At 35.4% G+C, this 24796-nt stretch overlaps 2 protein-coding genes across 5 annotated transcripts in view; one reads left to right on the top strand and one right to left on the bottom strand.

Annotated features, from left to right (window-relative positions):
• GABRG3 (gamma-aminobutyric acid type A receptor subunit gamma3) overlaps positions 1-24796 on the bottom strand; it is an 803787-nt gene that overhangs the window by 533584 nt on the left and 245407 nt on the right. The window lies entirely within an intron of this gene.
• Positions 17044-18811, top strand: LOC112808814 (HMG box-containing protein 1-like). Its single transcript, XM_073887393.1, is given in 3 exon segments — positions 17044-18018; positions 18066-18317; positions 18319-18811. Coding segments are annotated over 3 exon segments (1569 nt in total). The 5' UTR covers positions 17044-17047; the 3' UTR covers positions 18665-18811.

The raw sequence follows: 24796 nt of genomic DNA on the forward strand, positions 1-24796 counted from the left end.
AAAGATGAGCACACCAGGTCATTTTCTTGTTTGGCTTCCAGCATTTTGTCCACAGGCTTGCAACTTCCCAAGCAAAGTATTAAAAAAAAATCTTTGTGAAATGAATAAGCCAAAGTAAAAAGACCTAGAAATACTAACAAGCCACACTTGCTCTAAATTCCCAGTCTTCACCCTAATGTGAGACCTACAGAGAGCTTCCAATCATCCATAAGTACTTCATTTCTAAATATTAATAAGACACCAGTGAGGAAATGCTTTATTATAAAAAAAGTACTCCAAAACAAATAAATGATACCAAAGGTATCAGCAGCAATGTGGGACCAGAAGAAAACTTCAAAGTAATTATGTTTAATGTCCTCAGAGAGAGAAAAGACATTATTAAGTCATCAAAATAATAGCAAGATGCCATAAAAGAAGAATATTCCAAGGACAAGATAGTGCTTTGGAGTTGTGTTTTTTTTTTTTTAATTAGTAGATAGTTGGCAGGTAAATTGGTAGAAGTTTCCTGAAAACTAGTTCAATAAGAAAAATGCATACAGTACAAAGTGGTTATAATATAATTATAATATGAGAAGAAGATAATACCATAGAAGAAAGAATTTATTAAAGAAATAATGTAAGAAAGTTTTCAGAGAAAGATAGTGGTGGAATCGGAGGGCTGTAGGATTGCCTCTTCCCATAAACACAACTAGATAACTATCTAATCATCCTAAATATCCCAGAAATAGACCTAAAGCCTGACAGAACAAACTCCACAACTGAAGAAAGAGAAGAGGCCACATCAAAGAAGTAAGAAGTGAAGAAATGTGGTTTCAGGGAGAAATGAATTGCTCATGCTGTGGAGGTGGGGGCGCCATGGTCATGGAGAAGGGAGAGAGAGAGAGGAACAGACAAGGTAATGCACAAGGAGAACGTTTCCCCAAAGCCATTGGCTTGGAAAATGAGAGGTGTTGAATTTCATGACTTCACGCAATGAGCAAAGCTTAAAGTCTGGAGTTTCAAATGTCAGCAAGGTTGGCTGGGCTAGAGCCTGGAGGGCACTGCCTTACTCCCAGAAAGAAGGCAGGCACACAACTTGGGGGCAGACAGCCTGGAAACAGCAGTCTGAAGAGAACCTTGGGCTCACAGTGGGGAGATTATTCACTCTTCTTAGAGTGCATTCCTGAGAGGCAGCTTTCATGGAGACACTTCTTAGGAAACACAGGAGTTGGCCAGTGCCATTTCCCTCTGCTGCCCTTCAGTATAAATGCAGAGCCACTTGTGGGAAGAAGCACAGCCCACACACTGGCTGCCTAACTTGCATACACTAAGCCCTACCCTTGTGCTCTGGTAGGACCGCCCTTCTCAGTCACGCTTGCCTCAGTTCCAGCACAGCAGACCCCTCCCCCAGAAGAACAGCGCAAACCCCTGCCCATACTGCTTCTCCCAACCAGAGAGTTCCTTAGGGCCTCAGTTATGGTAGAGGTGGTGACAAGTCTCATTTCACAAGCAGACCAGAGCACATCTAGTTAAAACTCACCACATTCAGGCCACAGACCAAACACTGACTACAGTATGCAAGGAGAGCCTCAGCAGATGACTGGCTTGAAGGATAGATCAGTCAAAACAAAACAACAGAGCTCATGCAGCACACGCTGGAGACTCTCCTTGAAGCACCAGGCCCTGGGTACTAGAGGACCTCTTATTCATGAAGCCATTACTTTCAACAGCAGAAGACATAACTGGCTTTTCTAACACAGAGAAGGCAGAGACTTAGAAAAAATGCCAACATGGAGGAATTTATCCCAAATGAAAGAACAAGATAAGGGCATGGTCAGATCAAAGTGAAATGTATAAGAGTAACATGTCTGGTGGAGAAATTCAAGAAACAGTTATAAGGATACTGGGCATGAGAAATGAATAGAGGACATCAGTGAGATCCTTACCACAGAGATAAAAGAGTTAAAGAATCAATAAAAGATGAAGAATGCAATAAATGAAATTAGAAATGTGCTTGATGCAATGAACACCAGGCTGGAAGAAGTAGAGCAATGAATTAGTGATCTAGAAGACAAACTAATGGAAAGTAATGAAGCTGAACAAAAGAATTATAAAACACGAGAATAGACTTAGTAAACTCAGTGACTCCATCGAACATAACATTCATATTATAAGAGTCCCAGAAGAAGAAGAAGAGAGAAAAGGGGGCAGAAAATTTATTTGAAGAAATAATAGCGCCAAACTTCTCTAATCTGGGGAAGGAAATAGACATCCAGATCCAGGGGACAAAAAGAACTCCCATCAAAATAAAAAACAGGCCAATACCAAGACATATGGCAATTAAATTTGCAAAATATATTAATAAAGAAAACATCTTTTTTTAAAGATCTTATTTATTTATTTGACAGAGAGTGTGAGAGAGGGAACACAAGCAGGGGGAGTGGGAGAGGGAGAAGCAGGCTTCCTGCAGAGCAGGGAGCCTGATGTGGGGCTTGATCCCAGGACCCTGGGATCATGACCTGAGCTGAAGGCAGATGCTTAACCGACTGAGCCACCCAGGCACCCCTAATAAAGAAAACATCTTAAAAACAGCAAGAAAAATGAAGTCCTTAATTTACAAGGGAAAACACATAAGCCTAGTTGGACATTTCTCAACAGAAATGTAGCAATCCAGAAAAGGGTGGCATGATATATTCAAAGTGCTAAATAGGAAGAATACTTGATCCAGCAAGCTATTATTCAGAATAGGAGAGATAAAGAGTTTCCCAGACAAGCAAAAACTAAAGGACCACTAAATCAGCCCTGCAAGAAATATCAAAGGGGACTCTTTGAGTGCAAAGGAGAGACCAAAAGAGACAAAAATAAGAAATCATCAGAGAAAATCTCCAGAAAGTAAAACAAGTAATAAAATGGCAATAAATACATATCTATCAATAATTACTTTCAATGTAAATGAACTAAATGCTCCAATCAAAAGATAAAGGGTTTCAGAATGGTTAAAAAAAAATAAGACCCATCTATATGCTGCCTATAAGAAGCTCACCTTAGACCTAAAGACACATGCAGATTGAAAGTGAGGCCATGAGGAAACATTTGTCATGCAAACGGGCATCAAAAGAAAGCCAGAGTAGCAATACTTCTATCGGAGAAAATAGATTTTAAAACACAGACTGTAAGAAGAGACAAAGAAAGGCACTATATAATCACAAAAGGGACAATCCAACAAGAAGATATAACAATCATAAATAGTTATGCATCCAACATGGGAGCACCCAAATATATAAAACAGTTGATAACAAATGTAAAGGAATGAATTGATAATAACACAGTAATATTATGGGACTTTAACACTCCACTTACATCAACAGACAGATCATCTAAACAGCACATCAAGGAAACAATGGCTTTGAATTACACACTGGACCAGATGGACTTAACAGATATATTCAGAACATTTCATCCTAAAACAGCAGAATACACATTCTTTTCAAGTGCACATGGAACAGTCTCCAGAACAGATCACATATTAAGCCACAAAAGAAGCCTCAACATGGAAGTCATACCACACACCTTTTCTGACCACAATGTTATAAAACTGAAGTCAACAACAGGAAGAAGTCTGGAAAGACCACAAATATATGGAAGTTAAACAACATGCTACTAAACAATGAGTGCACCAACCAGGAAATCAAAGAATAAATCAAAAAGTACATGGAAACAAATGAAACTGAAAACACAATAGTCGAAAACCTTTGGGATGCAGCAAAAACCATCCTAAGAGGCAAGGATAGCAATACAGGCCTACTTCACCAAGCAAAACAACAACAACAACAACAAAAAACCCCTCAAATAAACAACTTGATTTTATACCTAAAGACCTAAAGGAGCTGGAAAAAGAACAACAAATGAAGCCTAAAGCCAGCAGAGGGAAGGAAATAATAAAGATTATAGCAGAAATAAAAGATATAGAAAATTTAAAAAACAACAACAATAAAACTGATCTATGAAACCAAGAGCTGGTTCTTTGAAAAAATTTAAAAAGTTGATAAACCTTTAGCCAGACTTATCAAAAAGAAAAAAGACCCAAATAAAGAAAATCACAAATGAAAGAAGAGAAATAACAACCAACACCACCAAAATACAAACAATTCTTAGAGAATATTATGAAAAACTATATGCCAAAACATTGGACAACTTGGAAGAAATGGATAAATTCCTAGAAGCATATAAACTCACAAAACTGAAACAATAAGAAATAGAAAATTTGCACAGATGGATAATTAGCAAAGAAATTTAATCAATAATCAAAAAACTCCAAACAAAAAAAAGTCCAAGACCAGATGGCATCACAGGTGAATTCTACTAAACATTTAAAGAACTGATACCTATTCTACTCAAATTACTCCAAAAGCCTAGAAAGGGAAGGAAAACTTCAAAGTTCATTCTATGATGCCAGCATTACCCTGATACCAAAACCAGGTGAAGGCTCCACAACAAAAGAAAACTACTGGCCAATACCCCTGATGCAAAAATTCTCAATAAACTACTAGAATCATTCACCATGATCAAGTGGGATTTATTTCTGGGTTGCAAAGGTGGTTCAATATTCACAAATCTCTCAATGTAATACATCACATTAATAAAAGTAAGGATAAGAAATATATGATCATTTCAATAGATGCAGAAAAATCATTTGACAATTATGATAGAAACCTTCAACAAAGTAGGTTTAGAGGGAACATACCTCAACATAATAAAGACCATATGTGAAAAACCCACAGCTAATATCATCTTCAATGGAGAAAAACTGAGAGCTTTTTCTCTATGGTCAGGAGCAAACAGGGATGTCCACTCTCTCCACTTTTATTTAACATAGTACTGGAAGTCCTAGCCATAGAAATCAGACAAGAAAAAGAAATAAAAAGCATCCAAATTGGCAAGGAAGAAGTTAAACTTTCAATATTTGTAGATGACATGATACTATATATATAGCAACCAGAAAGATTCTGCTAAAAACTTCTAGAACTGATGCACAAATTCAGTAAAGTGCTAGGATACAAAATAAATGTACAGAAATCTCTTGTGTTTCTGGACACCGATAATGAAACAGTGGAAAGAAAAATTAAGGAATCAATTGCATTTACAATTGCATTCAAAACAATAAGATACCTAACAAATAAACCTAACAAAGAGGTGAAAGACCTATATTCTGAAAACTGTAAAACACTGATGAAAGAAATTGAAGAGGACGCAAAGAAATGGAAAGACTTTCCATGCTCATGGATTAGAAGAACAAATATTGTTAAAATGTGTATACTACCCGAAGCAATCTACATATTTAATGCAATCCCTATCCAAATATCAACAGCATTTTTCATGGAGCTAGAACAAACAATCCTAAAATTTGTATGGAACCACAAAATACCCCAAATCGCCAAAGCAATCTTGAAAAAGCAAAGCAAACCTGGAGGTATCACAATTCCAGACTTCAAGTTATTTTAAAAAGCTGTAGTATATAGTATGGTACTGGCAAAAAAATAGACACATAGATCAATAGAACAGAATAGAAAACCCAGAAATGAACCCACAATTATATCATCAATTAGTCTTCAGTAAAGCAGGAAAGAATATCCAATGGGAAAAAAGACAGTCTTTTCAATAAATGGTGTTGGAAAAACTGGACAGCACATGCAAAAAGAATGAAACTGGACCATTTTCTTACACCATATACACAAATATCATTAAAGACCTAGTTGTGAGACCTGAAATCATTAAAAATCCTAGAAGAGAACATGTAGTAACTTCTTTGACATCGGCCATAACAACTTCTTTCTAGATATGTCTCCTGAGGTAAGGGAAACAAAGGCAAAAATAAACTGTTGGGACTTCATCAAGACAAAAAGCTTCTACACAGTGAAGGAAACAATCAACAAAACTAAAAGGCAACCAATGGAATGGGAGAAGATATTTGCAAATGGCATATCTGATAAATAGTTAATATCAAAAATATATAAAGACCTTATGTGACTCAACACCCAAAAAACATATATGCCAATTTAAAAATGAGCAGAAGACATGAATAGACACTTTTCAAAAGAAGACATACAGATAGCCAGCAGACACATGAAAGAAGCTCAATATCACTGATCATCAGGGAAATGAAAATCAAAACTACAATGCAATATCACCTCATACCTGTCAGAATGGGCTACAATGGACAATAGACGAAAGAACAGGTATTGGTGAGGTTGTGGAGAAAGGGAAATCCTCTTGCAGTGTTGGTGGGAATGCAAACCATTGCAGCCACTGTGGAAAATGGTATGGAGTTTCCTCAAAAAGTTAAAAATAAAACTACTCTCTGATCCAGCAATTGCACTACTAGGTATTTATAACCCAAAGAATATTAAAATACTATTTTAAAGGGATACAGGTACCCAGATGTTTATAGCAGCATTACCTATAATAGCCAAATTATGGAAACAGCTCACATGCCCATTGGCTGATGAACTGATAAAGAAGAAGTGTTATATATGTACACACACACACACACACACACACACACACAAGAATATTACTTAGCTGTAAAAGAAAGAAGTCTTGCCATTTGCAATGACATGGATGGAACTAGAGAGTATTATGCTAAGTGAAATAAATCTGTCAGAGAAAGACAGATACCATATGATTTCACTCATATGTGGAATTTAAGAAACAAAATAAATGAGCAAAGGTGAAAAAGAGAGAGAGACAAACCAAGAAACAGACTCTTAACTATAGAGAATAAACTGATGCTTACCAGAATGGAGGTGGTTGGGAGGATAGGTTAATTGGGTGATGGGGATGAAGGAGTTCACCTGTTATGATGATCACTGGGTGTTGTATAAAAGTGTTGAGCCACTATATTGTACACTTGAAATAATTTTACACTGTATGTTAACTGGAATTTAAATAAAAACTTTAAAAAAGTGTAAAGTTCTGTGTAGAAGCAAATGGATATAGCAGTAGGCTTAATTCACTAGAACTACAATGTATACATTATGTTCTTCAAATAACATCTTCTTCATTAAGATAGAAGTCTATGTAAACTTATGTGTAGAAGCATATGCGAATAGCCCTATGCTCAACTCATTGAAACTACACTTTGTATAATATGTGTTTCAAATGACATTTTCATTCATTAAGATAGGGTATGTAAACTCTTGTGTAGAAGCATATAGGAGTACCATTATGCTTAACTCATTAAAACTACTCTGTGTATAATGCATCTTTCAAGTAACATCTTTATTTTTTATTATAAGTGTTTGTAAACATATGGGTAGAACCATATGGGAATAGCCACATGTTTAACTCATGGAAACTGTACTGTGTATAAACCTTTTTTCAAGTAACATTTTCTTTCATTAAAATGTAAACATACATGTAGAATTATATGGGAATAACCAGATGCTCAACTCATTGCAATACACTGTGTATATAACTTCTTTCATGTAGCATATTTATTCATTATAAGTATTTGTAAATGTATGTGTAGAAGCACTTTAGAGTATACCTGTTACTGACTCAGTGAAACTCTACTCATATAATGTGTCTTTCAAGTAACATATTCTTTCATTAAGATAAAAGTGTTTGCAAACATATGTATAGAAGCATGTTAAGAACAGCATATAACTTGTCTTTTGAGTTATATCTTCTTTCATTAAGATACAATTGTTTGTACACTTAATGTGTAAAAGCATGTTAGACTAGCATTAGGCTTAATACTTTAAAACTACAGTGGGTATATTTAAAAAAGGAATAATAGGAGACAAATTTTTATTATCTAAGGGTTTGACCTTCCAGGTAGTTAAGATTTGCCTAGTGTCTGGCATAATGAAAGGAAAAAAACCAAACAAACAGATAATACTTGTATTTAAACACATCATCATAAAATTCCAAAATTTGAAGAGGAAAAGAAACTTTCTGATTGTGGCAAGGAGTAAAGGGGTTGAGGCAAAAAGTAGTCACAATCAAATGAGCATAAATAAGGTTGAGATAGAACCCATCCACATGCAATAACAGAATCTAGCCAGCAATAGATTAATGCTTGCACAACTCTGAGGGGAAATTATTTCCAACCTAGGAGAGTGAAGGTAAAGAAACTTTCAGATATTCAAGGTTTCTAAAAAGTTTCCTTCTATGAAACATTCTTCAGGAAGTTCTTGGAGAATGTGTTCCCCCCAAATAAGGGAAGAGAATGCCTAAGACTGGGAAGGACTGGTCTAGACACAAGAAAAAGAAGAAGGGGCTTCCTAGGATAATGGTGTAGGGAAACTCCAGGTCCACAGCCAGTGAGCAGTTCCATGAGCAGATGTAGGGAGAGCAATCTGAGGAAGATGGCCAAAGGTGGCTGTTGAAGAACTCAAACCTAGAGAGGATTTTATGATTCAGTCAGAATTACTGATAAAACACTGTGATGTCAGGATATGACATTATGTTTTTTAAAGGAAGTATTTACCTCCTAGAACAAACAGAATTTCTATTTCCCTCCCCCCAAAATTGAGCAAATCACACTAGGACATTCTGCGGAGTTCAGTAATCACATGATTATAACATGTAAGCAGGGAATATATATTTAATCAAATTTTGTTTTGTAATTGTTTGGGGACAATGAGGGTGGAGAATACACAGGGGAGGGCAGTTAGTAGAAAACTAAATTCTAGTCATTTCTGGTAGGCACTAATATGTACTGTCTTACAATGACTAATCCAGAAATTTTCATATAAACATATTTTAGGAACGGGAAGATAAGTAACAATGTACAGAATGGAAAGTGGACTCAAGTCAGGCAGGGTAGAGCATGAAGCAGCTCTATTTTTCTTTTTAAAATCTTTTAGTATTATTTTTTTCTTTAAGTTATGAAAATTAAGTTCCATTGATTAACATAAATTTTAAAGGAAAGAAGAAGCAGAAGGAGGAGTGAGAAGGGGAATAGGAGAGGAGGAGAACAGAGAGGAGTAGAAGAAATAATTTTTTTAAATCCTTGGTAGGTGCATAAGCAATGTGGGAAGTTTGGAGAAAATGTCACATGACTTCATGAAATACTAAAATGACCTGTATAAGGAAGTAAATAATTTTGGTGGGAAAGGTGGGCAATGTGTGTGGAAGAGGGAGATGTAAATTATAAGGATGATGTCTTTAAACCAGAGAGGAATAAAAGACCACTATCAGAATAATTTAATATTCAGATGGTATTTCTACATAAAAAATCAGCAGTATAGTATTTTCATCTAATAAAAGAAGTATTCCCCAAGTGACATGGTTTCTATTTTCCCTTTTTTATCCGTATCTGACAAGAATGCTATTTTTTTGTTATTAAACCTCTGGCACATTATTTAAAAAAAACTCACACAGGTGCATAGTTAGGATAAAATAACATATTACACTCAAAATTCTTATGGAAATAGGTATGAGTAGTGTAATTCCTTTTTATTACTGCCATAATTAGACAAAATGTTTAATATAAAGCAAATTTAAATAGGATTTATAGGTATAATTTGAAAGTAAAAATTTTAAAAATCACATTAAAGAGAGCATGGAATATGGGGAAATAAAAAGCCTTTAACAAAATGATTTCCTCATGGACTCCTGGGTACAAGATCTGTTAGGTTCAGATTAGTATGTGTTCAGCACAAAATTACAGGAATGAGAAATCTGCTGTGATGGTGGGAGCTGTTTTTCTGCTGCTATGCACCTTGCTTCAGTGTCTAACCCATGGTTTTAAATGTATTTTTTCTTCTTTTTATCTCTCTTTTCTTGTGTAATTAACCCGAAAACTAACCACACTCTTTTCCATATGGGTTTTTATAACCCAGGTCTTATTCCTAACAACTATATTTCTCAACCCACCTGTATTCCAGAAGTTCCTGCTCACCTGAAAACCTAACCTGACCCAACAGGCAGGAGAAAAACCTGGAAAGCCCATCTGTGGGTCTGGTTTACTGCTGTATAACCAGGGGCCAGAGCCTGCTTGCACAAAGTAGATGCTCAGTAAGTACTTATAAACTGAGAACATAAGAACTCCATACACTTCATTCAGGTATATAGTAGAGCTTCTGTGCATTTGGGTGAATGCAGATGGAGAATGCAGATAGTAATTTATATTCAGCCAGAGAGCTCTATGCACAAGAAATCTGAGGAGGCATGATCAAAAGAAATTTGATAACATGAGAAATTCTGACACTGTACACACATAGTCCAATATATTCTGCCTTATACATTGTGATATCTCAGTATAGTAAAAATTATAATAATGAGCATATATGCATCTGATATTGGAATATGCCTGTATAAGAATTATTACTATTATAAGGAGATAATATTACTATTTCTAGTTTATAAGTAAAGAAATAGAAATGTGGAAGGTTAATACTTTACTCAATTGTCATACAGGCAGTAATGGCCAAATTAGCATTTGAGTCCAGGTCTGTCTGCCCCCCTTCCAAGCTCAGGATATACTTGAACACAGGAGTAAGTATCTCAAGTGCTTTCAAAGTTCAGGTTGATAATAAATATATGTAAAACCCAGAGGATTGACAGTTGTGGGGGGAGGCACAAGAGCTTTGGTGCACCAGAAAATTCAGGATGAGGCTAAAGGAATTTTAATATATTATTTTTAACCCACTGTGTTATCAAATGAAAAATTATTGCTAGCTTTTCTTCATCTTATGGCTCCTGTGTTCAAATCCTGAAAAATTTGCATTTCATATGTTCCTAATTCTTATGGGGCAAACTATCACATTAGAATAAAAATTTTAGTACCATATGGGTGAGTTTTTTTAAAACTTGGATAAACCACATAATTTTGCAAACCATAATTCTCAAAAAGTATTTGTAATATTTTCTTCTCCAAAATATAAAAATTTCCATCTTCTGCTCCAAGCATGCAGCAATTGAATTCCAGCTCGCATATTTCTGAAGTGGAACAGGAGCATATATTATTGGCAAAATTATTTTTATTTTTTTATAGTGCAGTGTTCCCTAACCACAAGTGCAAATAAGTTTGCCAATAATATATGCTTTTCTTCTACTTCAGGAATATGATTCTTTCTCTGTTGGGCTGAGGAATGTCCAGGAAGGCAGATTTTATCAACTCTTATAGCTTCTATATTTGGAAAGGAATGCCATTCTACATCTGGGTAAGAGGCAGACAGGAAAATGGGAGGATAAAATTACTTCTCAAGTATAGTCTTCTTTAATGGACAAATTATCTAAACCTTTAATAGAAAGGAAAATATGACATACCTTTTAATTTTATCTGTGATCCATAGTTCCAAATGTATTAGTCCTACCCTTGCACAAAAATAAAATTTCTGGTCACTGAGAATAAAAACAGAAAAGCAAACCCATTTTCTATTAAAACCCAAACTTCTCTTGATGAGAACAGACTGAGCTGAGAAAAAAAAAATTATCTCAGAGATCCCACTTCTGCAAAGATGCAAGAGACATACTTACTCATATTTTTATTGCTAGGTTAGCTAAAATCCTTGGATATTATCATAAAACAGCATAAGACTGTGAAAAATAGAAGAAGGCCGACACTTAGGGCATCAGGACACAAGAAATGGCTTGGGGGTAAGTTCCTTGAGGTATCTATTCACCTCATATGGTCCAGACTTGGAGCTGAAAAAGCCAGCAACTGAGAAACATTTGAAAACACCACAAAAGCATGCTCTTTCTAACTAAAAGACCAATAAAAGTTCAACCTAGCAAAACAGAATACTTTTTTTTAACAATAATTGCTTTACTTTAGATAAACACAATGGATAAAATAGTGGACCCAGCCCCACTCATGCCAACAAAGATGAGTGGGGAGGCTTCACTTCCACTCCTGCCAGGCTACAGTAAGAATCCCCCACCTTCAACCAAGGTGGTTTCAGAGAATGTTGAGATGGGACTTTCATTTCCCCTGGACAGTAATGAGTAATTAAAATGAAAAACAGAATGACTAAAATGTAAACAAAAAATCTCACTGATGGGTTCAACAACTGAATGGAGGGGACAGAAAAAAGAATCATGAAATTTAACATAGAACAATAAAAATTATACAATCAGAAAAGAACAGAGAGAAAATAGACTGAAAGAAAAATGATCAGATTTTCAGAGATTTATGGGTCTATTACAAAAGAGCTCATTCGTATCACTGAAGACCATGAAGCAAAAGAGAAGGAGAGTAAGTATGAGAAAGTACTCAAAAAAGGGGGGGGGTGTTGAAAACATCACAATTAAGCTACAGACATAAATCTACACATTAAGAAGCTAAGAAATCCAAAAGCAGAATACATGCAAAGAAAGGCAAACTAGGACACATCATAGTAAAATTTCTGAAAACTGAAAATAAAAAGAAATCCTGAAATTAGTGAAAGAAAAATGATACTTTATTTAAAACAAAAAAAAAATCAAAAACTTAAGTGACACTGGATTACTCATCAGAAACCATGGAGGTCAGGTATAAGTGGCACACATTTTTCAAGTGCTGAAGGAGCTAAATAACCCTGTATTTGGCAAAAATAAGCTTAAAAAAGGAAGCAGTAACCAAGACATTTTCAGATGAAGGAAAGCTAATAAAATTTGTTACCACTAGACCTACTCTAAAAAAATGGCTAAAGGAGTATCTCTAAACGAAGAGAATAAAAAAAGAAATTATAGGCAACAGGAGAAAGGAAGTAAGCCATTAACAAAAATATGGGAAAATACAATAGATTTTCCCTCTCCTCTTTATTTTTTGAAATTATATTTGATGATGGATGTAAAAATAATAATACTGTCTGATGCAGTTCCAAATGTATATAATGGAATTACTAAAGCAAGTTTATTACAAACTGGGGAGGGTAAAGGGATGTAAAGAAGGTATGGTGTCTAAACTTCACTTAAACTGGTAAAATCATTGCACCAGTAAAGTAAGATAAATTATGTGTATATAATGTAAGTCCTAGAGCAGAAAACAAACAGAAAAAACCCAAGAAAACAAAACATAAAATGGCAGACTTAAGCCTTAGCATATTAATAATTACATGAAATGCACATGCTTTAAAGATATTAATTAAAAGATAAAGATTGGTAGAGTGGATTAAAAAAGATGAATCAATTATATGTTACTTAATTCAACCATATAGATAAGTTGAAAAAAATGGGAAAGATATATCATGCAAAAGTTAATCAAAAGAAAGGAAGAATGGCTACATTAACATCAGCTAGAGTGGACTTCGGAGCAAAGAAAATTGCCAGAGACAGGGTAATATAATGATGTTTCAATCTACCAAGAAGATACAGCAATTTTAAATGTGAATGCACCAAACAACAGAGCTATAAAATATATATGAAGTGAAAGCTGATGGAACTGAAAGGAGAATTAAATAAATCTATTATTACAGTTGATGGCTTCAACATCCCTCTGGCAACAACTGATAGAACAACTAGCAGAAAATCAGCAAAGATACACACAAACTCAAAACATCATAAACCAACAGGGTCTAATCAACATTTATAGAGTAAGCCACCCAACGTAAGAAGAATATGTGTTCTTTTCAAGTGCCCACAGAATATATAGCTAGACAGACCATATCTTGTGTGATAAAGCAAACCTCACCAAAGGTAAAAGAATTGGAATCATACAGAGTATGTCTATAACCACAATAGAATCAAACTAGAAAGCATTAACAGAAAGATAATAGGAAAACCTCCAAACACTTGGAAACTAAACAATGTACATCTAAGTAATCCAAGGATCAAACAGGAAGTCTAAAGTGAAATAAAAATATACATAGATCTGAATAAAGCTAAAAATACATTGTATCACAATTTATGGAAAGCAGTTAAAGCAGTGATGAGTGGAAATTTACAGAATTAAGTGCATGCATTAGAAAAGAGAAAAAGGTGACAATAAATGATATTAAGAATACAGTTGATAGAATGAATAGCAGGCTGACAGAAGCCAAGGAACTATTAAAGAACTAGAATACAGAGTAATGGAAAGTAATCAAGCTGAGCAAATGAGAGAAAAAGAATTGTGCAAAACAAGGAGAGAATTAGGGAATTTAATGACTCCATCAAGCATAATAACATTCACATATAGGGATCTCAGAAGGAAAAGAGAGAGAAAAGGGGACAGAACATTTTTTTGAAGAAGTAATAGTTGAAAACTTCCCTAATCTGGGAAGAAAATAGATATCCAAATTCAAGAGGCATGTAGATCCCCCAACAAAATCAACCAAAGGAGGTCCACACCAGGAAACATAGTATTCAAAATGGAAAAAAACAGTGATAAAAAAAATTTAAATCAGCAAGAGAAACAGAAGACAGTTACATACAAGGATAACCTCAAAAGGTTATCAATGGATTCTTCAGCAGAAACTTTACAAGCCAGAAGAGAGTGATATAGTCAAGGGCTGAAAGGGAAAAATCTGCAGCCAAGAATACTCTATCCAGCAAGGCTATCATTCAGAATAGAAGGAGAGATAAAGACTTTCCCAGACAAACAGAAACTGAAGGAGTTCATGACACTAAACCAACCCTACAAAAAATATTAAAGGGGACTCTTCAAATGGAAAGGAAGGACCATAAGTGAGAGTATGAAATGTAGGAAACACAAAAGCAGTAAAAGTAAGTATTTATGTAAAAAATCAGTCAAGGGATTGACAAAATAAAATGATGTAAAATGTGACACCATATACCTAAAATGTGTGGGGTTAGGGGAGGAGTAAAGAATGGGTTCAAACTTAAGTGACCATCAACTGAACATAGACTGCCAAATGCAGATGTTATATACAAACCTAATGGTAATCACAAATAAAAATCCATTAATAGATATGTAAAGAATAAAGAGAAAGGAATCCAAGTATATCACTAAAGAAAACCAGCCAACCATGAAAGAGAGAAAGAGAAGAAAGAATCAGGAAAAAAGCTACAAAAATAAGCACAAAACACTTGTGACAATAAATACATATCTATTGATAATTACTTTGAATGTAAATGGATTAAATGCTCCAATCAAAAAACACAGAGTGACAGAGTGGATAAAAAAACAAGACCCATCTTTATGCTGCCTATAAGAGACTCATTTCAGACCTAGAGTCACCTGCAGATTGAAAGTGAGGGGACGGAGAAACATTTATCATGGAAATAGATATCAAAAGAAAGCCAGAGTAAAAGCCAGATGTCAAAAGAAAGCCAGAGTAAAAGTACTTACACCAGACAAAGCAGACTTTAAAACAAAGGCTGTAGCAAGAGATAAAGAAGAACACTACATAATAATAAAGGGACAACCCAACAAGAAGATATAGCAATTGTAAATATTTATGCACCCAACATGGGAGCACCCAAATACAGAAAAGAGTTAATAACAAACACAGAGGAACTAACCAGTAGTAATACAATAATTGTAGGAGAGTTTAATACCCCACTTACATCAAGAGGCAGATCATCTAAAGAGAACATCAACAAGGAAACAGTGACTTTGAATGACACACTGGACCAGATGGACTTAACAGATATATTCAGAATATATTTAGATACATTCCATCCTAAAACAGCAGAATACACATTCTTTTCAAGTGCACATGGAGCAGTCTCCAGAATAGATCACAGGTTAGGCCACAAAACAACCCTCAACAAATGCAGAAAGATCGAAGTCATACCATGCATTTTTCCTGGCCACAGCACTATGAAACTAGAAGCCAACCACAAGAAAAAAATCTGGGAAGACAGCAAATGCATGAAGGTTAATGGCATGCTACTAAACAATGAATGGGTCAACCAAAAATCAAAGAAAGAATCAAAAAGAACATGGAAACAAATGAAAAAGAAAACACAATGGTCCAAAACCTTGGGGATGCAGCAACAGTGTTCCAAGAGGGAAGTTTATAGTAATACAGTCCTACTTCAGAAGCAAGAAAAATCTCAAATAAACAACTGAACTTTACACCTAAGGGACCTATAAAAAGAACAACAAACAAAATCCCAAACCAGCAGAAGGAAGGAAATAATAAAGATTAGAGCAGAAATAATGGTATAGAAACTAAAATCAAAAACAAAAACAAACCAAAAACAGAACAGTAGAACAAATCAATGAAACCAAGAGGTAACTCTGTGAAAAAAAATTAATAAAATTAATACACCTCTAGCTAGACTTACCAAAAAGAAAAAAGACCCAATTAAATAAAATCACAAATGAAAGAGGAAAAATAACAACCAATACCACAGAAATACAAATAATATGATCATTTGTAATATAAATAATATGATCAATAAAATACATATGATCATTTCAATAGATGCAGAAAAAGCATTTGACAAAGTACAACATCCATTCATGATAAAAACCCTCAACAAAGTAGGTTTAGAGGGGACATACCGTAACATAATAAAGGTGATATATGAAAAACTCACAGTGAACATTATATTCAATGGGGGAAACCTGAGAGAAACATTTATCATGGAAATAGATGTCAAAACAAAGCTAGAGGGAAAGCCATATGTCAAAAGAACAAGACAAGGATGTCTACTCTCACAACTTTTATTCAACATAGTACTAGAAATCCCAGCCACAGCAATCAGACAACAACAACAATAAAAATAAAAGTCATCCAAATCGGCGAGAGAGAAGAAACACTTTCACTATTTGCAGATGACATGAGACTACATATAGAAAACCCAGAAGACTCCACCAAAAAATTTGCTAGAACTGACAAACAAATTCAGTAAAGTCACAGGATACAAAATCAATGTACGGAAATCTCTTGCATTTCTATACTCTAATAATTAAGCAGCAGAAATTAAGAAAACAATCCCACTGACAATTGCACCTAAAACAATAAGATACCTAGGAATAAACCTAACCAAAGAAGTGAACAACCTGTACTCTGAAAACTCTAAAAAACCGATGAAAAGGGGCACCAGAGTGGCTCAGTCAGTTAAGCATCCAATTCTTGATCTCAGCTCAGGTCTTGATCTCAGGGTCATAAGTTCAAGCCCTGGATTGGGCTCCACACTGGGCATGAAGCCTATTTTAAAAATATTTATTTATAGAGACTTGGTAATGGCGACGGGTTTGTCGGAGCACCATAACATGGTGTGGGAAGTGAAGACAAATCAGATGCCTAATGCAGTACAGAAACTCCTGCTGGTGATGGACAAGCGAGCTTCAGGAATGAATGACTCACTGGAGTTGCTGCAGTGTAATGAAAACTTGCCATCCTCACCTGGATACAACTCCTGTGATGAGCACATGGAGCTTAATGACCTTCCTGAACTTCAGGCTGTTCAGAGTGATCCTACCCAATCTGCCATACACCAGCTAGGTTCAGATGTTTCACATCAAGAGTATCCAAGACCATCTTGGAACCAAAATACCTCAGACATATCAGAAAATACTTATGGTGAAAATGAGGTGGACTGGCTAACAGAATTAGCAAATATTGCCACCAGCCCACAGAGTCCACTTATGCAGTGCTCGTTCTACAACAGATCATCTCCTGTACACATCATAGCTACTAGCAAAAGTTTACATTCCTATGCACGCCCTCCACCTGTATCCTCTTCTAAGAGTGAGTCAGCCTTCCCTCATCATCACTGGAAGGAGGAAACACCAGTCAGACACGAAAGGGCAAATAGTGAGTCAGAATCTGGCATTTTCTGCATGTCCTCCCTCTCCGATGATGATGATTTGGGCTGGGGCAATTCCTGGCCTTCAACTGTTTGGCACTGTTTCCTGAAAGGCACACGACTGTGCTTTCATAAGGGAAGCAAAAAGGAATGGCAGGATGTTGAAGATTTTGCTAGAACCGAAGGCTATGATAATGAAGAAGATCTCCAAGTGGGCACTCAAAAGGGCTATGGTTCTGATGGTCTAAAGTTGTTATCACATGAAGAAAGTGTATCATTTGGTGAGTCTGTACTGAAGTTGACTTTTGATCCCGGTACAGAGGAAGATGGTTTACTTACTATAGAGTGTAAGCTGGACCACCCTTTCAATGTTAAGAATAAATATTTTTTATTTTTGTGTATTGTGTATTTTGTGTTTCATTCTTTTGCATTTAGCTGTCCATTTTTCCAAGCTTGACTGTGGTACAGCATGGCATCCCATGTTGTGAGATTCATATTGGTGATGTATGTCTACCTCCTGGACACCCCAATGCCATTAATTTTGATGATTCAGGTGTTTTTGATACATTTAAAAGCTATGACTTCACACCTATGGATTCTTCTGCAGTCTATGTGTGAAGTAGTATGGTTCATCAGCGTCGTGCATCTTTGTCTTGTGGAGGGCCTGGAGGTCAAGACTTTGCAAGATCTGGACTCAGTAAAAACTGGCTCACCAGGATCATCACAGCTCTCTTCCAATTCCTTGTATGCTAAAGCTGTCAAAACCTACAGCTCAGGGACTGTGAGCGCCACTTCTCCTAACAAGTGCAAAAGACCAATGAATGCCTTCATGCTTTTTGCCAAAAAATATAGAGTTGAATATACTCAGATGTACCCAGGGAAAGACAACAGAGCCATAAGCGTGATCCTCGGCGACAGGTGGAAGAAAATGAAGAATGAAGAGAGAAGGATGTATACGTTAGAAGCAAAGGCTTTGGCTGAAGAACAAAAACGCCTAAATCCTGACTGTTGGAAAAGGAAAAGAACCAATTCAGGCTCACAGCAACATTAAGCCAGGATGCATATGTTCTTAAGTCTGTAGTTGCATAAACACTGACTGTTGATGGAGGGACTTAAGAAGATCGAGGTGTTACCATTTGTCCTGAATTCGTGTGACCATAAGATACTGATAGCATTGAGTCTTGAAATGATTTAATAATATGAGTGAGGATTTGTTTTTTCCATTAGAGCATTAAGTAAGCTAAAACTATCAACATTGTAAACCAAATTGCCTTATTTTTCTTCCAAACTTCATATATGTCTATCAGGTAATATAGGCTTGAAAATTGATATCCTGTGGTGTTAAAGTACAGTAGAAAGAGAGGAGAGTGTATACATGTTTTATTTTAAATTGTACAAAAGGGGAATTTAAAAATATGTAACTGCTGTTTATACATTGGCTCCTTACTGCTTATTAATCTGTATTGTACACATAGTGGAATGAAACCAAGCCGGGAGCTGGCCTTTCCTTGAGCGACCACCACATGGCCCAGCATCTGTGCCAAACCCGGGAGCTCCTGAACATGTGCCCGGTGTTGGCGTCCCAGTGCACGCACGCCACCTGCCACAGGGTCCCCCGGGCACGCCGAGACTGGCACCGGGCGGCAGCACCCATGCAGGACTTGCGGCGGAGGCCTCGCCCAGGCCCAGGTCAAGTTAGTTAATAGCATTGGGATATAGTCACTGTCAGGGTGCTTTTTTTTTTTTTAAAGATTTTTTTTTTTATTTATTTATTTGAGAGAGAGAGAATGAGAGATAGAAAGCACGAGAGGGAAGAGGGTCAGAGGGAGAAGCAGACTCCCTGCTGAGCAGGAAGCCCGATGTGGGACTCAATCCCGGGACTCCAGGATCATGACCTGAGCCGAAAGCAGTCGCTTAACCAACTGAGCCACCCAGGCGCCCTGTCAGGGTGCTTTTAACAGTTGACACCATTGTATTTTTTAACTTTGTGTTCTATATCTCCTCAGCCACATATCTTAAATATCTTGTTTGTCATCCTATGTGTATGATGGGGGCAGACTTTGCACTTCCTGCAGTACAACACATGCACTTTACTTCTCCTCCAACTGTCTGAGGTGAGAGCACACACGTTGGCAAGACAACTGCTTCTGCTCTGAACTACAATCATGGCTTTTCATGTTACTTACCAAGTGGTGTTTCTGGTTAGGAATCACAGCTGTAAAATTGATTTCAGTTCATTACACTTCTTCATGATGTTGCCCCTAAATTTTGCACACTATATTCTTATATATTATTTCAAGTAAAATGAAAAAAATTGTTTAAAAAATATTTATTTATAAATAAATAATAAATAAATAAATAAATAACAAAACAGATGAAAGATACTCAAGACAACACAAAGAAATGGAAAGACATCCACACTCATGGTTTGGAAGAATAAATATTATTATAATGTCTATACTACTCAAAAAAGCTACACATTTAATGTAATCCCTATCAAAATACCAAGAGAATTTTTCACCAAACTAGACCAAAAATCCTAAAATTTATGTGGAACCAAAAGACCCCCAAATAACTAAAGCAATTTTGAAAAAGAAAACAAAGCTTGAGGTATTACAATTCTAGACTTCAAGTTATATTACAAAGCTATAGTAATCAAAACAGTTTGGTTCTGGCACAAAAAATAGACACATAGATCAAAGGAACAGAAAAGAAGATCCAGAAAAGAATCAACAATTATATAATCAATTAATCTTCAACAAAAGCAGGAAAGAATATCCAATGGGAAATTGAAAAGTCTCTTCAATAAATGGTGTTGGGAAAAATGGACAGCTAAATGCAAAAGAATGAAACACAAAATACGCAATACACAAAAATAAACACAAAATGGATTAAAAACCTGAATTTGAGAGTTGAAACCATAAAAATTTTAGAAGACTGCACAGGCAGTATTGTCTCTGACATCAGCCATAGCAACATTTTTCTAGATATATTTCCTGTGGTAAGGGAAAGAAAAGCAAAAATAAACTATTGGAACTACATCAAAATAAAAATCTTTTGCACAACAAAAGAAACAATCAACAAAACTGAAAGACAACTTGGAATGGGAGAAGTTATTTTCAAATGACATACATGGTAAAGGGTTAGTATCCAAAATAAATAAAGAACTTAAACAACTCAACATCCCAAAAACAAATAATCCAATTAAAATATGGACAGAAGACATGAACAGACATTTCACCAAAGAAGTCATCAGATAGCCAACAGACATATGAAAAGATGCTCAATATTACTCCTCATCAGGGAAATACAAATCAAAACCACAATGAGATGTCACCTCACAACTGTCAGAATGATTAAAATCATCAGCACAGGAAACTACAAGTGTTGTTGAGGATGTGAAGAAGAAGACACACTGTTGCAATGTTTGTGGGAATGCAAACTGGTGCAGCCACTGAGGAAAACATTATGGAGGTTCCTCAAAACGTTAAAAATAGAACTACCCTACTATCCAGTAATTGCACTACAGGATATTTACCCAAAAAATACAAAAACACTAATTCAAAGGGATACATGCACCCCTATTTTTATAATAACATCATTTACAATAGCCAAATTATGGAAGCAGGGCAAGTGTCCATCACTAGATGAATGGATAAAGAAGATGGTGTATAAATATAATGGGATATTATTCAGCCACAAAGAAGAACAAAATTTGCCATTTGCAATGACAAGCATGGAGCTAGAGAGTATAATGCTAAGCAAAGTGAGTCATAAAAAGACAAATACCATGTGATTTCACTTATATGTGGAATTTAAGAACAAAAAATGAGCAAAGAATAAAAATGAGACAAATCATGAAACAGACTGTTAACTATACAGAGGAAACTGATAGTTACCAGAGGGGAGGTGGGTAGGGGGATGGGTGAAATAGGTGATGGGGTTTAAGGAGTGAAATTGTGATGGGCACCGGGTCATGTGTGGAATTGTGGAATCACTACATTTGCACCTGAAATTAATATAGCAGTCTATTAACTATATTGGAATTAAAATTTAAAAATAAAATATAGGCAAGATTTTTGTTGAGATGGAGATTATTATAAAGTTTATATTAAGATGCAAAGGAACTAGAATAGCTAAAACAGTTTTGAAAAAGTAGAATTAATTTGGAGGAATTAATGTGTCTGATTTCAAGACTAATTTCATAACTACAGTAAATTAGACTGTGTGGTATTTGTGGAATAACAGGCACATAAATAGAATAGAAGAGAGAACCCAGAAAGAGACCCACACCAATTGCAAATATGCCCAACACACATTTGACAAAGGTTTGAAAGGAATTCGATGGAGGGAAGAGTCCCTTTTCAATATATGGTGTTGTAAAAATTAGACATCTATTTTTAAAAAATTAATCTCATTCTTTATACAAAAATAATAATAATTCAAAATGCATCACCAGCTTAAAGAAAAACCATAGGAGAAAATCTTTAGGATTTAGGCCTGTGAAGAAAAGGTCTTGTACTGTTTTCAAAAGCATGACCATAAAAGGATAAATTGATAAGTTGACTTCTTCAAAACTAAACTTTGTTCTGTGAAAAATCTTGTTAAGAGGATGTAAAGATAAGCTGGGACAAAATATTTACAACAACATAACTGACAAAGAACCAGTACGGAGAATATATAAAGAACTTTTAGAACTCAACAAAATCCAAAGTGGGTTTCACAAATCTAAAACCAAGTGTTGGAAGGACTGTTTATTTTGGATACTCCAGGTGAAAAACTGTTTCCTTGCTTTTCCTAGCTTCTAGAGACCTCCTGTATTCCTTGAGTACTGGTCTTGTTCTTCCAACTTCAAAGCCAGGAACGGTGGGTTCAGTCATTCTCACATCAAATCACTTACCTCTTCTTTCTTCTTCACATCTCCTTCTCTGACTCTCCTGTCACTCTTTTCTTTATAACAACCCTGTGATGATGCTGGGTCAACCTTGATAATCCAGGATAACCTTCTCATCTCAAGATTCTTAACTTAAGGGATGCCTGGGTGGCTCAGTCAGTTAAGCATCTGCTTTCAACTCAGGTCATGATCCCAGGTCCTGGGATAGAGTCCTGCATCAGGCTCCTTGCTCCCTCTCTCTTTGCCTGCCACTCCCCCTGCTTGTGCTCTCTCTCTCTCTGACAAATAAACAAATAAAATCTTTAAAAAAAAGATTCTTAATCACACCTTCAAAGTCCTTTTTCCATTTGACATAAAATATTCACAGGATCTGGTGTTTAAGGCATACTAAGTATGCTATTATTCTGCCCAATGTATTATGAAGCACTATTCAGTAATAAAAGGGAAGCATCTACTCAGTAACTTGGATCAAAGTAGAAAAAGCCAATCCCAAAGGTAGCATTCTATATGATTTTTTTCTACAATAATCTTGAATTAACAAAATTATGGAAATGGATGACACATTAGTGGTTGTCACAGGTTAAATAGAGGATGGAGGTGAGAAAAAAAATGTATGTAGCTATAAAAGGGCAACATGTAACATTATTGTGGTGGTGGAAATGTTATGTATCTTGACTGTACCATTGTCAATATTCTAAATGTTTGACAAAATGTTATCATTTGGAGAAGATGGGTAAAGGATACAGGGGACCTCTATTATTTCTTACTACTGCATATGAATCTCTAATTGTTCCAAAATAAAAAAAGTTTAACTTAAAAATATTTATCTCAGGCATGTTATGAAAATCAGTAAATTTGGAAATGAGATGCTTCACAGTCTGTCTTAATCATCACCTGAGCACCTAGAAAAATTGAATTGCTCCTTCTGTGAGCTCATAGTCTATTCAGCAACTTGACAAATACTCTCTTCTCTAAAGTACCTGTTCCTTTCCAGGCATCCACTTGGTCAAGGTGCTATTCAAAATTGCATTTAGTCAATCAGAGGAGTGGGCTGTGTTGGAAAAAACAAAGTAGTCAGCTTGAGAAACGTAGGCCCCTTGTCTGCACTCTGCAATAACAAGTTGTGTGTTGTACTGTGAGCAGGTGATTCACAAAATTTATTCCTATTGAGTAAAACAGGAGTTACATGGGAAAGTGGCAGGGGTCAGTAGTGACATCACTTATTTTACATTTTGGCTAGCATTAACCTAGTTAGTAGAGTTCTTTTCTCTTTGTTTTTCTTTCTTTCTTTCTTTCTTTTGATCTTGTATTCTATGACTTTGCTGAACTAATTAGTTGTAATAGTTTAGGTTTTTTTTTAGATTCCTTTGATTTTTTTTATATATAAAAACATATCATCTGAAGATATAGTTTTGCTTATTTTTTTCAATAAGATGTGTTTTATTATTTTTATTATTGACAGGTGCCTAACTGCTCTGAGTAGAAACTCTAGTACAATGTTGAATAGAAATGGTGAGAGTGGACATCATCATATCTTCTTCCTGTGCTTAGTGTGGAAGTTTTCTTTTTTCTTTTCTTTCTTTCTTTTTTTTTAAATCATTAACTATGTTGTTAGCTGGGGATTTTTCATAGATTCCCTTCATCAGGTTGAAGAAGATACTTTTTATTCCTAGTTTGTTGGGTGTTTTCATCATGAAATAATGCTTGATTTTGTCAAATTTGTTTTCTGCATCTACTGAGATGAATGTGATTTTTTTTTTTTTTGCCTATTCTCTGAACATGGAATTTTACACTAAATGATTTTTGTATGCTGAACTATTCTTACATTCCTAGGATAAATCCTACTTGGTCATTGGTGTATAATCAAATTTATATATTACGGGATTCAGGTTGTTACTATTTTGTTGATGATCTTGGCATACATATTCATAAGATATACTGATCTGTGGTTTTCATCATTTGTGATATCTGTCTGGTTTTGGTATCAAAATAATATTGTCCTCATAAAATGTGTTTGGAAGTAATCCCTTCTCTTCAATTTTTTTAGATGAGTTTGTGAAAGAATGGTGTTAATTCTTTAAAGGTTAGGTAGGATTCACTAGTGAAGCCATCCAGGTCTACAGTTTTCTTGATAGGAAGGCTTTTAATTACTAATTAAATCCCTGTATTTGATAGGTCTATCCAGATTTACTTCCTTTAAAAAAAAACTTTACTGAGACATACTTAATAAAGTTTCACATATATAATTATACATTTTGATGAGTTTAGACATGTTTATATATCTGTGAT

The sequence above is a fragment of the Callorhinus ursinus genome, unplaced genomic scaffold (genome assembly GCF_003265705.2).
Source record: "Callorhinus ursinus isolate GAN/ISIS: 27379988/994484 unplaced genomic scaffold, GSC_fseal_2.0 scaffold78, whole genome shotgun sequence".
NCBI classification, from domain to species: Eukaryota; Metazoa; Chordata; class Mammalia; order Carnivora; family Otariidae; genus Callorhinus; species Callorhinus ursinus.